Source organism: Astatotilapia calliptera, chromosome 11 (genome assembly GCF_964374335.1).
Source record: "Astatotilapia calliptera chromosome 11, fAstCal68.1, whole genome shotgun sequence".
NCBI classification, from domain to species: Eukaryota; Metazoa; Chordata; class Actinopteri; order Cichliformes; family Cichlidae; genus Astatotilapia; species Astatotilapia calliptera.
The window spans coordinates 30,150,662-30,164,717 of record NC_137432.1 but is presented as its reverse complement, the minus strand read 5'-3'; the positions used below and the strand labels follow the sequence as shown (position 1 = coordinate 30,164,717).

Here is a 14,056-nt window from a genome sequence, read left to right as displayed (position 1 = left end):
AACTTTGTTGTTTGTAAAACGTGTGCATAACTTTTTAGAAATGTACAATTTCTATTTGCATTATAAGTTATGAAAATGCTTCGTTAAACATGTTTGTGGTTTTTACTGTAAAAAATATAACTTGTTTTCTACTTGGATTTTAATTTTTTGTCTAAATTTACATTTTAATTGTGTAAATATAGTATGTCAAAACGAAAAAATAACTCACATTTCAGATCTTAGAGGTTGTGCTGAAAATAATGATACCAAATAAGGCAACATAAACAGTTTTTGAAGGTGAAACATAGAGGTAAAATCAAAAGTCGTCAAAAGCGGCCAATTATGCCCTGGACGCCAGAGGTAAGCTGGTATTTAATGTATTTTTTCCTTTGGGAAAAAGGTTTATTAGATTGATCAGTATTGCTGAACTATGAAATATTTTGTGTGCAGTGTATTTTTAGCATACAGGTATACCAGAATAGCAGTAGTGTTTTGTTTTTTAAAATTTGAGTATGAACTTGTCAGGGTTGTGGTTCATTTTGACCCAGCATTTTCAGTTTCTTATGTTTTGGTATTCTTCTGTATTATGATTTATGTTCTGATTCTTTTGTTATCCTGTTTTGAATATTATTTTCTATGTTTCAGTTTATTCTGTTTAACGGTTTAGTTCAGCGTCAAGTCAGCGTCCTTTTTTCTGTTTCTTGTTTCCTGTTTTACAGTGAAGTTCTGTGTGTCATGTGAGTGTATTCAGTTTTGCTTCTCCTGTCTCGTCTTGTCAGTTACTTCCTTCTGTGTTCCCCACCTGTGTGTAATCTCCCTGTGTTCTCCTGTGTGTATTTAAGTTGTTTCTACTTGTGTACTAGTCGCTGGTCTATCTGTGATTTAACTGTGTATTCTCCGTGTGTTTTCCCTGCCATCCACCTTGATATGCCTCTGCTCACCCTCCTTCATGTTCGTGTTCATATTTGCTGTTTAGTAGTTTAGTTTTTCCCAGCTTAGATTATCTTTAGTTCCATTTTGCCATTTTTCACCTTGTGCTTTATTTTACAATAAACCACCTTCATATCTCAGCAAGTGCCTGCCTCATTTATTTTCTCCTCACGGCTCATCCCATTTGCCATGACAGAACTTTTACAAAATGCAGCAAGATATTAAAAAAGACAGTTTTATTGATTATAAAATACACTATATCTGATTCATATCGGTATTGGCAGACATCCAAATGTATGATATTGGTATCGGTATCGGACATAAAAAAGTGGTATTGTTATCATGCCATCTCTAGTAGAAAGTATTAAAAATTAAGAAAAACATTAAATAAGAAGGTGTGTCCAAACTTTTGTGTCTGGAGATGGCGCAATACTGGAAGAGCATATGGGAGAAGGCTGCAACACATAACAGTGGCTAGTGAATCTAAGAGCAGATCAGACAGACCTCCCTGAACAGGGTCAAGCAACCATCACAGTGGCAAAAAAGGTTCTCCATTATGGACAAGTTGGACACCACAAGCCTCAACATAATTAACGTTTACTGGCTGAGGAAACTGACTGCACTCCATGAGCATCTGGTAGCACAAATGAGCAGGCTGCTAATGGATGAAACACACCCAGAATGGCTAACTGCTCAGTCCTGATCCCCAAGAACCCCCAGAAGGGACTGGTTCCATCCAACTACCGGCCTATAACCTGCCCCAGTACCACATGGAAGCCCCTATCAGGCATCACAGCGCTAAGATGAATAGGCACATGACTCAATGCACGAGTGGGGCACAGAAAGGAGTTGGCAGGAATACCAGAGGAGCAAAACACCAGTTCCTGGTAGACAGAACAGTCACCCAAGACTGCAAGACCAGACTGACCAACCTGTGCACTGCCCAGATTGAGAAGGCCTATAACTCAACGACCCACATTTGAGTCGTGGAATGCCTAGAACAATACAAGATCAACAGGACCCTGAGAGCCTTCATCAAGAATTTGATGGGGATGTGGCAAACAACACTGGAGGCCAACTTCAAGCCTATTGCACAAGACACCATCAAGTGCGGGATCTACCAAGGAGATGAGCTTTCCCCGCTGCTGTTCTGCATAGGCCTGAACCCAGGTGAATAGGAACCATGAAGAGGCCACTAAGAAAGCTGCAACCCCCAAGTACCTGCAGAGGGTCAGGCAAGTCCTAAGGAGTCAGGTGAATATTAGGAACAAGATCTGGGCTATCAACAGCTACGGCCTGCCTGTGATCAGGTACCCTGCTGGGATAATAAGCTGCCTAAAGAAGGAGATGGAAGCCAGTAACATCAAGACAAAGGCGCTCCTGACTAAGCACGGAAGGTATCACCCCAGTCCAGCACCCTGAGACTGAGTACGCTAAGTGTAAGGAATGATGCCTGGTACTGGTGAGTTTCAGAACCACTGTCCAGGATGAGACAATGAAGAGTTTTCTCATCCACGTACTCAGTGAATACCTCAGGCAACAGAAACCCAGTAAAGTAGAGTAGCAACTGGAGGAGCCATCATGGAAGGACAGGCCCCTGCACGGTAAGTACCACTGGCGGATAGAGGAAATGGCTGACATCCAGAAATCCTACCAGTGCCTGGACAAAGCTGGACTGAAAAACAGCACAGAGACACTAATCATGGCAGCACAGAAACAAGCTCTAAATACAAATTCCAGAAAAAACATAACAACATAAGAAAACTCGTGTTGTGTTCACACTTACTCTGAATTTTAAAGGCTCTGTTCTTGATCTTGTATCTAGTTGGCCTGTGTAACAGTAATAATAAAGCCATTTAATTTGTTCTCCATATATTCAATTCTATTACAACCAATTTCTCATTCATTTGAAACATTTCTTTGTAAAAATGATTCTATAATTGAATGCTATGGTTACCATATGCATGTATACATGTATACATATGGACATGTATATACTGTATATATGACTGTATGTAGAAGCAGTCTATTGTAAAGATTTCAACGTTTGTGGCTTCAAACTTCATCCTACTGTTCTCTTGATGTCATATTTCAATAAGTTGCAGCTTAGAGAGTTTTGTAAAAATGTTGTAGGAGATTCAAAACATGGTTGCAGTTCATTTATTATTTTTCTTCATTTCACATTCATGGAGTCAACTTGAGACTTATTTAGCTTATTTCTTTCAAATGTAAATCTATGAAAATGTTGTGGTTTTCTAACTAATGTGGTGACCTACCAGGTATACAACTCCCATTGAGTCAAATCATAAATATGTGGTAGCAGAAATCCCTCTAGTATATATTCATACATCACACCGATACAAAATTGTGTACAAGCAAATTATGTACAAGCTCTCTACTGTAGTGTGTGCTGTCATTATAAAAGTAAAACACACTGATTATACTGGAATGACTGTATATAATGCACTGAGGATTTCCTTGCTTCTACTACTAAAAATCATAAATATGTGGTGGGTTGCTGAAACTTTGGGTTTTAGCAAGGTGTATCACAAAACCCCCCAAAACAATTTGTTGTTTATAAAGCACGATTTCTATACTACAGTCGATTCATACCGTAATTGTTTTCAGACTAACAAAAAATGTGTAAGAACTAGTTGGACTTTCCCCAGCAGATTTTAATTCATTGCCTTTGTGAAGGAGAAAAACAATATTAACTGAATAAAAGATTATTATATAATTTGAAACTTACTCGGGTTAACCACTTGTCCAATTCAGGGTAATTGGAAGAGAAGAGACACACGTCCAGGACAGATCCATATGCATTACCCTCAATCTATCATTGGGCTAACACAGAGACAGGCAACTAGTCACACTCACAACAATTGGCATTTTAGCATTACCAGCTAATCTGTTATGAATTTCTTTGAACTGTAGGAGGAAGCTACAGTACCCTGAGAGAGCCACAGCAAACCATACCCAAAGGCCTCAGTTGGCTTGCAAATTCAAACCAGGAACGTCTTGCTGTTAGACAATAGTGTTAGCCACTGCAGCAGTGCAACATTTTCACTGAATAATTATTTAAGTATATATGGATTTCTATTTCACCTCTATACGTTTAAAATCCTGGTTGTAGCATTGGCTGTAGTTTTAGGTACCACACTAGAAGGTTTACAGCATTTCTTGTCAGTATTTCCTTTGTTCTGTTTCAAAGTGATCTCAAATAAATCTCAAGGGAACACTTTTTGCATGATGTTTCCTGGCACTTTACCTTTTGGTTGAATTTATAATTTGTGATACAGAGGAAAAAGTGAGCAAAAAGGAAGGCGACAAACAAGAAATGAAACTTTTTAGTTCATTGGTTTTTGTTTGGGTAAATTGTACAGCTTTAAACTAGTGGCCCCATAGTGTAATGATTAACACAAGTACCTAACATTTAAAAAATCCCCTGCTTCATACCAGGGGAAAAGGGAGACGGCTGCATCAGTAAGGACATCTTGTACATGCAGACTGAGTTCCTGTAGCGACTCCTTATGAATAAGAAAAAAAAACAAAAAAAAAAAAAACAGCATTGTTTTTGGTTGCATTATCAAATTATAAACTGGTCTCTCATGCTGTTATTTACTCATCTATTTTAATGTAAGTCTATACCAGCACTAGCACATTGTGTCTTGGCACTGTTGTTATGTACCAACACTAATATAGATATTTTCAATTTATCTGCCACCACTTTTGCTTTTGGTTTACGATACCTAGCAGGAATTCCTTCACAGAAACAAGAAGAAAAATGAAACTAACCAAAACTGAAAGCAATGACTAAAATTAGATCAGGGTGGGGTGGGAAGAAAAAGAGAAGAAGAAGAAGAAAATAATTTTGAGAATTAAGTACAAAGGGCTTTACAGAATACAATAAAATAGCTAACAATGAGGAAATCCATTAAAACGCGTGAGATATAGAATACTAAACTAAACCAAATGTCTGCTTGCTCAGGCTTCACAATTAGAAGCAGGTATATGACTGAATCAAATGCTGTTGCTTAGGATTTCTTTAAGCCATCGTCTAAATACAAACTGACTGGCAGAGAAATCTGGCAACCCCCCCCCCAAAAAAAAAAAAAAAAGACAAACAAAACTAAAAGCCATTGCGAAACAAGGAGATGGGCTATCTACTCGTATACAGCAGTTCTCTAGCAATGAGCCCATAGTCCACATGCTGACGGCTGCAGTGTAAAGAATTCCAAGGATGGCCGCTTGGTTGCATTAAAAAAGCGAAGACCAGACGTCCTTTAAGGTTTTGTTTAATTAGTTGTAACATTGTGTTGTGGCTTTGGGACATGCTGTGCCATTGCTGTTACTTACACTATGTCCTATCCATTTTAATGGACTTCGGAGAATTACAGACTTATTAAAAATATAATATATATATTTCTTTACAGTTATATTTTCTTTTGTGTTCTGTAAAGCACTTTTTAACTACGTTTTTCAAAGCGGTAAATAATATCATTATTATTATTACATGGTTCAGTAAAGGTTCACTATGCAATCAACCTCAGTAGAATACCACCATCTAGTGGCAAAAAATATATTTATTATGACGTACACCAGCTGTCATATGCTCTTTCATTTCCTCCTGCTCTCACTTTGAGGACAAAACCAGTACGGGGTTATCTGTGGAACTATTGCTCATCGTGAGAAAATGGTCTATCCGTCGGATTATTTGCCCCACTTTCAACCACGAGGTTAGTTTGTTTATTGACACGGCATTATTCAATATTTTTAAAATGGCGGCAAGGCAGTTGTTTTTCCTCTTAGTGTGCTCATTTTTGAGGCTCTTCATTCATTCTAGACCAGCAAAATGGCTGTAGTAGCATTTCATTCCAGGCCCTCGCTTGGAATGAAATGGAATCGCAACTTTTACTCAGATCACAACTTTTATTCATTTTTACGGCACCGAAATTTGTTTTGTTAACTTTTTGCAGCTGAAGTTATTTTGTAAGAAATTACAAAGTACGAACAACATGTGCTGCTAATGTACTGCAATGGCAACCCAGGAAAACAATGTGCAGTGTTCCTATTTTACCATATTACCTAAGTGCTGCACATTATGCTGACTCATTAAAATAATTTCCTTAAAAAGGAAAAACAAAAATATGCTTGTATTTTGGTAGTTAAACATCTAAGGACTGTAAAATGAACTGTTTTGCAAATGAAAATGATTTTCAGTAGACTAACTGTGTTATGTTTTCACTTAAAGATGGTGATAATCTACACACTCAGGAGAGCGGGTATGCTTTTGTCATGGTTTTTACAGTTCTTTAATAAAATATGTTTTTTACACTTCTTGTAAAAATGGGAGCAAAAAACAATATTTTTTCCCCTCTATATTACAGTGATGCAGGTCTTTCTTCTGACATGGTGCACAAGTTCTGTTACAAGTATGAAGAAATTGCCCTGCCTGTAACTGACACAGGGAGTTGTGTGAGGCCCATTCTTCACATGAAGCAGTTCCCCATGATGGCACAAAGCAAGCCACACCCATACCCGCCTGAGTCAAGACCTATGACAGAGGGATTCTTAATCAAGTCCAGTTTGGCTGGGATGCAAAGTGGGCCGCCAAATAACTTCAATTGCCAGACATACACAGATCGTGACGATAATAGCAAGGGAGAGGAAGTATTCAAGCCTTTACCCGGAACATCAGCCATTACAGAGGCACTCATGGAAGATGTAGGAAATAAGGGTAACATCATGGATGCCAACACAGACGCCAAAGAAAACCCAGGAAGCGCTGCACCAGTGGAAGAAGTGACGGCCCAAAACCGCTACAAGAAAAGAGCTGTTGGGAAAAAATGGAAAGGTAATTAAATTTCCAATATGCATCTGTTAAAAACTGCCATGCATACATTTATTGCAAATATTACATTTTAAATCATAAAGATTGATATATTAAATGCCAAAAAATCTAGCATGTTTAACACTGAGGACATAGTTAAAGTTGTTGTTGTATTTTATTGCAGTTCTGCTGAGGCATGTTTCTTTAATGTTACATTTACATGCATGATTAGACAAAATACTGGAAAGTCTTATATGATGCAATCAGTATAACTGCTGTACCTAAATAAGAGTATAATTTTATTTAAATTCTCACGTGGAGTAATTCATAGTGACTTTTTCCATGAGTAAGTCTGCCCCGTACTTTTTCTTTCCAGTTTACAATCTCTGTGTGATGGCAGTTCTAATCATAAACTTTCCTGCCTGTAATGGATCTAATGGTATGTTGTACTTCATATGTATTTAAAGATTTATTTATATCTAGTTTATATACATGTGCAGTTTTTTTAACTATTACTTATATTTTTATATTTTTGATCAGACAGTTTATTTATATACTTAGCCTGCAGCACATCTACTGTGTTAAAAACATGAGTAAGCTAAGCTGTAGTAAGTTTTTATTCAAAAATTGGTAACACTTTGTAATACAACACCCCAACTGAGGACGTAATTGCCCTGTAATTAAATCTGACTTTAAATGAGCCCCTTTATTTGCAATTTTATTGTACCAGAAAGTGAATATACATTATATTTTCAAGTTACTGTGAAAGTAATTTAATTACACTATAATTTATTTTTAGGTACACTGTAATTGTATGGTAATTACCAGAAAAACAAATATTTTTCCATTTTACATTGTGGGTATGCCTTACTTTTTAGGGTGTGTAATGCGGGGTGACTTACAACAATGTTATAAAATGCAATACTAAGAATTATTCTAGGTCCCATCAGAATATGTAATTTTAACTTGCATGCATTTACACCTGAAATCATGTTTATATTTATATTTTCCATTTCTCTAAATGCAGATGGGCTAAACTGTTGGGTCTGCAAGGATCGGGACAAGTGCTCCAGCCTCAACACAATATATGACGAAAATGACGATATCCTGAACTATGGAAAGAAAGCTTTCTCAGAATGCTCTCAAATACCACCGCCTGTGCCTAAGACTCCTAAAACCTGCACAGTATGCCAGTCCGATTTTGTCTTCATTACCTGCTCAAACGACACTAATGAAATCCAACCAGAAGCAAAGGAATCACTCATTCAAGACATCCATAAAACATGTATGTAGGCCATTAAGGTGCCATTCTGCGCTGGCTTTGTTGAAATGCTGGTTAAAATATACCTGGACGTCAAGTTTCAAAATAAAATTTAAATAGAATGTGCATGTTTAAAAATATTTAAATAACATACATCTAATACAATATAAAAACATTATAAATTCACTGTGAACTGTTAAGACAACTGTGTAGATAAGGTTTAAAAAAATCAGAATGGGAGACGACGATCAACACAATAGCGCTATTCACTGTTGTCACTGTCGTTAGGGTGCTGCATGTTCCGCTGGTTTAAACTCAGCAAGCAGTATTAAATAAGGGTTGGGCGAAAAAGCCTCAAAAGGATACCACATATTTCAAGAAAAAACTATGATAACAGTATTTCTGTCGATATAGAAAAATATATATTATGCATCTAGCTTGAAGACAGCAGCATTTATAAATGTAAGAAAATGAATGTTCGAACCTTCTTTTAAAATGAGGAGTGTGGGTGTTGTTTCCCTGGAATTTTTAAGTATAAAATAACACTAAATTCAGAATAAACTAAATAACCATGTGACTCTGCAGGAGTCTGAACCAATATAGGCACATAATAAAGATGAAAAAATATTTTCTACCTGGGGTGTTGCATCTTAGATAGAACATTTTAATTGGTTGTTTAAATCCACCATTTGCCTCTATTATCAGAAGTACCGCAACTGGTGAATACTCTTTGTTTAGTTGGGTCGCACATCACCAGCTGCAAGTTCCTCCTCCTATTTTCTTGCATACTTTGCTGGGAACTGTGCTCTGCTGTCTACTGTCCCTTTTCTGTGTAACTCATCTTCGAAGTCGGACGCCCAGCTCTAACTCATCTCTCAGACATGCCCGGACTTGTCTCTTTGTGGGAGGACAATATTGGGGGGGAGGGCATTATGGTCAATATGATATGGCACAGACTTTACATTAAATGCACCTGTTTAAATCGGTACAGTCTAAAGCAGTCTGGATAAACTCTGTACATGCGAAATATTATTTTGGAGGCTGTAGATTTTATTGCTATTGAATTTCTACTGTGCTGTGTATCAAACTGGTTAAAAGGCATATATGAGCCATCTGTGCCATCATGAATTCACAGTAACGAGTCGTTCTATTTCTAATCACAATATATGAATTATTTAAATGTAATTAGTTATTCATACAGAATTATGCTACTTAAATGTATTTCTTCCTCTTTAGGCATGCAGTATAAGACTTCTGACCCGATGCCCAGCAGAGGGACTTCCCATTACAGTATGTACTTTATTTTCACATAGAGAAAAAAAAAGTTTTAGATAACCCTTTATGAGCTGGAGCTGGATAGCACAACAACTGACAACATTACAATATTGTGATGGAACTGAAACTAGGGGCGGTATCCACTACAGGTTGGGATGTTAGAGTAGGAGTTAAAGTAGATAACGGCATGTTAAATCAGTATTAGCGGATGTGGGCTCATTCCTAGTGGTAAAGCCTTATAATTTTGTATGATTTAGCACATTATATTGCGTATTAATATCATTTCACATAATGTATTTATCCCCAGTGGGTTTGCCAAAGCCGATGGATCCTCATATTTGATTATTGAACTGCAGATTTAAAATTCTTGGTGACGCAACCCTCCGATTTTTCCGTGCTGTCGTAGTTCACTGAGACTGGGTTTGTCTCCTCCTGGTCTCAAATCGTAGATTTGCGAGTCAACAACATCCGACAAATTCACAACTGCGCAGTTCTTAAAGGTCAGTTTTGCTACTGAAAAATGTAACGCCGTTTTTTGGCGATCCGCCTTTTTGTGATGATTAATATTTTTGTTATACAAATATATTTAAAAGTGAGAGAGAGGGCGAGAGAAGAATTAAGCCCACGTTAAGTACCCCGAGATCGCACCAATCCCATAATCGCAAACTTCAAAAAGAAAAGGCGCGCACTCACTCGCATTTCAGGAAGTGGCCACCCGGTGCGCGCGTTTACAAGCCTGTCAGCGCGATTAACAGATTTTTTTTATTGGGTTGCCATTATCCCACCGCTTGGATCCTCGAACTTTGAGCCAACCACATAAACCCACCGTCTGACATCCCCGCTGTTCCTCCCTGAGAGCCCGGGCCCCACGTCCCATCAAGTCGGAGAGCAGCAGCGCTACCGATCCAGACAGTGAATGTAAGAGGGCAGCACTGCACAACCCTAATCCTAACCCTACCCCAATAATAGTGAGGCTGTAAAACTTGTAATCTGTCCTGCCACCATTTGTTAATCGCTACATAAGCCATACATACATGCATACAACTATTTAAATACCGGCAATCATTTGGGCAAATATCAGAAATCCCTTTTTGGCACAGCGAGTGCACAGCGAGTGCGCTCGTTGCAGTATTTCTTTAATAGAATGATAGATGTCGCTAGACAAAACCTCCACATCAACACGATTGGTAGAAGAAGTCATAACCGGAAGTAAAGGAACAGCGAAGTTTTCTTTTGAAAGGGGGCGTTCGAGTAGTCCAAGAAGCACGTACTTATAGGATTTTCCCTTTCAAGGGGGAAATATTTACGCTGCCGTGATTTCCAAAGTTTGGAGTAGTTTGTAGTTGTGTTCGATGCTTCTAGGAGTGACTTTTTATTCAGAAACAGAGGGCAGATGATCAGAAAGGAACGCGTCACTGACGAACTGGAAAGCTTAAGTCTGTGAGCGCAGTCGCGGTTAACCCACGTTGTAGCCGAGTCCCACTTATTTCTAGCAAAACTGGTATTTTGAATAAACAGCAGAAATTGTCCGAACGGAGTTTCCCCCGGAAATGTGCACACATTGAGCACAAACGAGCGACCTCTATCTGTTGAATCTGTAATAAAAGCCGAAGTTAAATGTTTGTCAAAATACAACTAATAATTAAACTGCTTTAGTGGGTGAGCTTATGAATGTAACAATATATTACAGCTGGGGAAGAAAAAGAAATACACCAATGCGCGCTTTTATACACTTGGCAAACTAAGAGTATCTTAATTATGACAGAGGCTTAGTTATATGACGATATGTTTCATGTTTATATGGTGAAACAGTTTGTAGCAATCCTGCGCTCTGGGTATAAAGGGCTCGATATACCCTCACATACAGTGACACACTCTCAAAGTGAAGTTATATCTGCTGACCCGAGTCACGCTTTGGTGTCCTTTCTGCTGGTCCTTCACCTCTCAGTTTTCTAACCTTGCTGCAACTTGGCAGATAACGTGAATCTATTATTGTGTCATTTTTCAATTTCAATTATATATCAATACAGAAACTTAATTCCTAGATTATACAGAATTAGATGCTGCAACAGCTTGAATAGATCAGCCTTTCTGGAGACAGCATAAACCAAGAAAAAGGTGCCAGTATACTCTCTGCATTGGTCACTTAACACACAGAGCTGATATATAAAGAGTCAAAACCATAGGCAAAGACATTGCAGGGTATTTTTCAACCCACAGAGTCTCACGTTTTCAAACTGTCGTAAGCTCTCCCTCTGTATAATTTGTGAATCTCTAAACTTCTGTACTGATAGACTATATCACCAAAAGTTTTCACTCATCTGCCTTCACTTCCACTTTGTTATAATACCACCACTAGATGACTGCGTAATATTTAGTAGCAAGGAAATTTCATGGCTGGACTTGTTGCACAGGTGGGATCCTGTCATTCAGTCTGCATGACTAGGTGGCTTTTTTATACTGGTGCCCACAGAAGTGATTGGAACACCTGAATTCAATGATTTGGATCGGTGAGTGGATACTTTGGGGAGTATGGCGTATATCATTAAACTGGTGTTAAAAGCAAACATGATAGCAGCTCATGTCAGGTTACAAAAATCAAGAGGTGCATGCCAGCAGATGTGACGACATATTTGTTGCACAGTGAGGTGCACTGGGTAAAAAAGCTACTTTACACTCCAATGCAGACATGAACAGCTGGGGACCCGATGGCCAAATAGTCCTGTTATACTTCTTTGACATAATGGATAACAACAATAATTATATTTTAGCATTAAATATATTTATGTAATTTATTTAATAATAATCAATACTGTTAATTTACTGCAGCTGCAGCATAAACCTTGCACTGGGTGATGATCCAATAAATTACTTGAGTACTGTACATATGTGTAATAGTAAATTTCTGTATTGATGTAAATGTATTAATACATTAAAGATGAAGGTACATTTAAAAAAAAGAAAAGAAAAGAAGATAAGACACTTAAATTCTTGATTCAACCTTAATTTGTCTTTTCAGATCCTGGCCGTGGACCTATTGGATTGATTTTAATGGCTGGTTTGTATAAATTATGATACTAACCTATGACATGTACAATAGTCACTTAACAATGAAGTTAAATTGCCAAGAGCCAGGTTTTGCTGACCTTGACTGAACAACAGCAGTCTGTAGGGTTTTTTTTTCTTCTTTTATTTCATAGTTCTCTTTCTGATTGCGATTGGACCACTGTGATCTTCTGAGTAAGCGTGATTTTATTTTAACAAAACTTTCATCTTAGAAACACAACTTCCTTATATCAGGTCCCTTGAATAAGTTCATGAATGACTAAAGCTATAGACCAACCCCCCAAAAATATTTCACACCATTTAATCCATTATACATTTTAATACAGTTCCCCAATCTTAAAATAGATGATTTTATTCTTTCCTTTTAGTGCTGTAAGAAAAGCTTTGTGATATATTTGAAAAAAAAAACTAATTCTCAGTCCCAGTAAATCTTGAATTGGAGAATATTTTTAGTTCAAATATTGAAAAAATGGAAAGGGGCTACAAGCAGACTGTTTTGTGGTTCTTTTTTTTTTCTTTGGCTAAATGCAATTTCACTTAACACACTTCTCTCTTTTTTCAAACAGGACTTTGGATCTTCAACATTTATCCCTCAGCATGAAACATCACGCTGAAACATCTTTTTTTTTTTTTTTACTCATAGATACTTACTTTCTGTCTTAAAATGTTTTTAACTGTATTGGCACAGCATAATGGCTAAATAGGATGTGTTTTATTGCATATGCTTAAGCCCAAAGAAGTCGCCTTTTTTTAGAAAAACTATTTCCATAATAACTGGTTATTTTTCTGTAAATCACCTTCATGCTTATTTGGCTTATCAGACTTCAGCTTTACTTGACAGCAAATAATTATGTTTGAAACGCATCTACATATCTGGCCTTAATTATAAACACACCTGCATATCAAGCTGCATATGGTTCATGTTCTTTTTCATAACAGACACTGGAACAGAATATAATGTGCTCAGTTAATAATCAGAAGAGTGTACATCATGGGAAATCCCTCAGCTGCTAGGGCTTGCAGGATCAGTGCAGCCATTTCACTGTGGCAGATGTAGTGTATTTTGTTCCCATACCTATATTTTTGCTTAAAAATCTTTTAATGGACAGTTATATGAAATGTTATTTTTTGTCAGAACGCTATAAAGACAAACATCTTTAATTTATGGTCTCTTTCAGTTAAACCTGGTAAATCAAATTTTAAGATTCCCACGGTCTGATAAGACTTTAGTCTTATTATATGTATAGAAGCTCTCTGATCCACAAGCAAAACCTGGACTGTGAAAGTGAAGTGTGGAAAAACAGAGAACAATGAAGTCAAGATAAGAGTTGAGCCTTCAAAATGAAGTCACTTGTAAGCAGTCACTTCTGACATTTATAGGTCTATTCCCAAGCAGTAAAGTTAAAGTTCTGTACAATGGTAGTGTAGAAACTAGACTTTTGTTTGTTTTTCTTTTCATACTATTAAGCTTATTTTAATGTTCTAAATCACATAAAAAGCGCCCGCCCCCACGAAATAGGTCACGCTCTCTCTCTCCCACAACCTGGGTTTAAAATTAACAAACAGCGCTTTCTTGTCGTTTATCAGTTTCTAGACTGTACCATCTAGACGGTGGGTAAAACACGTAGCGTACTTCCTGGTTAAAATGTCACTTTAGCGAACACAAAATGGGCAAAGACGTAAAGAAAACGCCTTTTTTTAAAATAAAAACTTGG

At 37.4% G+C, this 14,056-nt stretch overlaps 1 protein-coding gene and 1 long non-coding RNA gene across 4 annotated transcripts; one reads left to right on the top strand and one right to left on the bottom strand.

The window, feature by feature from the left end:
• The first annotated feature begins 5,453 nt into the window (after positions 1-5,453).
• Positions 5,454-13,253, top strand: LOC113031772 (uncharacterized). Of its 3 annotated transcripts, XM_026184179.2 has the most exons (9): positions 5,454-5,645; positions 6,161-6,191; positions 6,297-6,763; positions 7,116-7,178; positions 7,767-8,024; positions 9,237-9,290; positions 12,295-12,333; positions 12,476-12,515; positions 12,908-13,253. In XM_026184179.2, exons 1-8 carry the CDS (start codon positions 5,603-5,605, stop codon positions 12,505-12,507), a joined length of 987 nt encoding a protein of 328 aa, XP_026039964.2. In that variant the 5' UTR covers positions 5,454-5,602; the 3' UTR covers positions 12,508-12,515; positions 12,908-13,253. The 3 variants fall into 3 exon arrangements, with proteins under 3 accessions (XP_026039964.2, XP_026039962.2, XP_026039966.1); XM_026184177.2 differs by lacking the exon at positions 12,476-12,515 and having other exon boundaries at positions 12,908-12,975; XM_026184181.2 differs by lacking the exons at positions 7,116-7,178; positions 12,476-12,515 and having other exon boundaries at positions 12,908-12,975.
• On the bottom strand, positions 6,198-8,834 carry LOC145431845 (uncharacterized). The gene is made up of 3 exons (XR_013912152.1): positions 8,636-8,834; positions 6,596-6,742; positions 6,198-6,463 (listed from the first exon to the last, which is right to left on the bottom strand). It is a non-coding gene; the product is annotated as an uncharacterized LOC145431845 (long non-coding RNA).
• Positions 13,254-14,056: the final 803 nt, after the last annotated feature.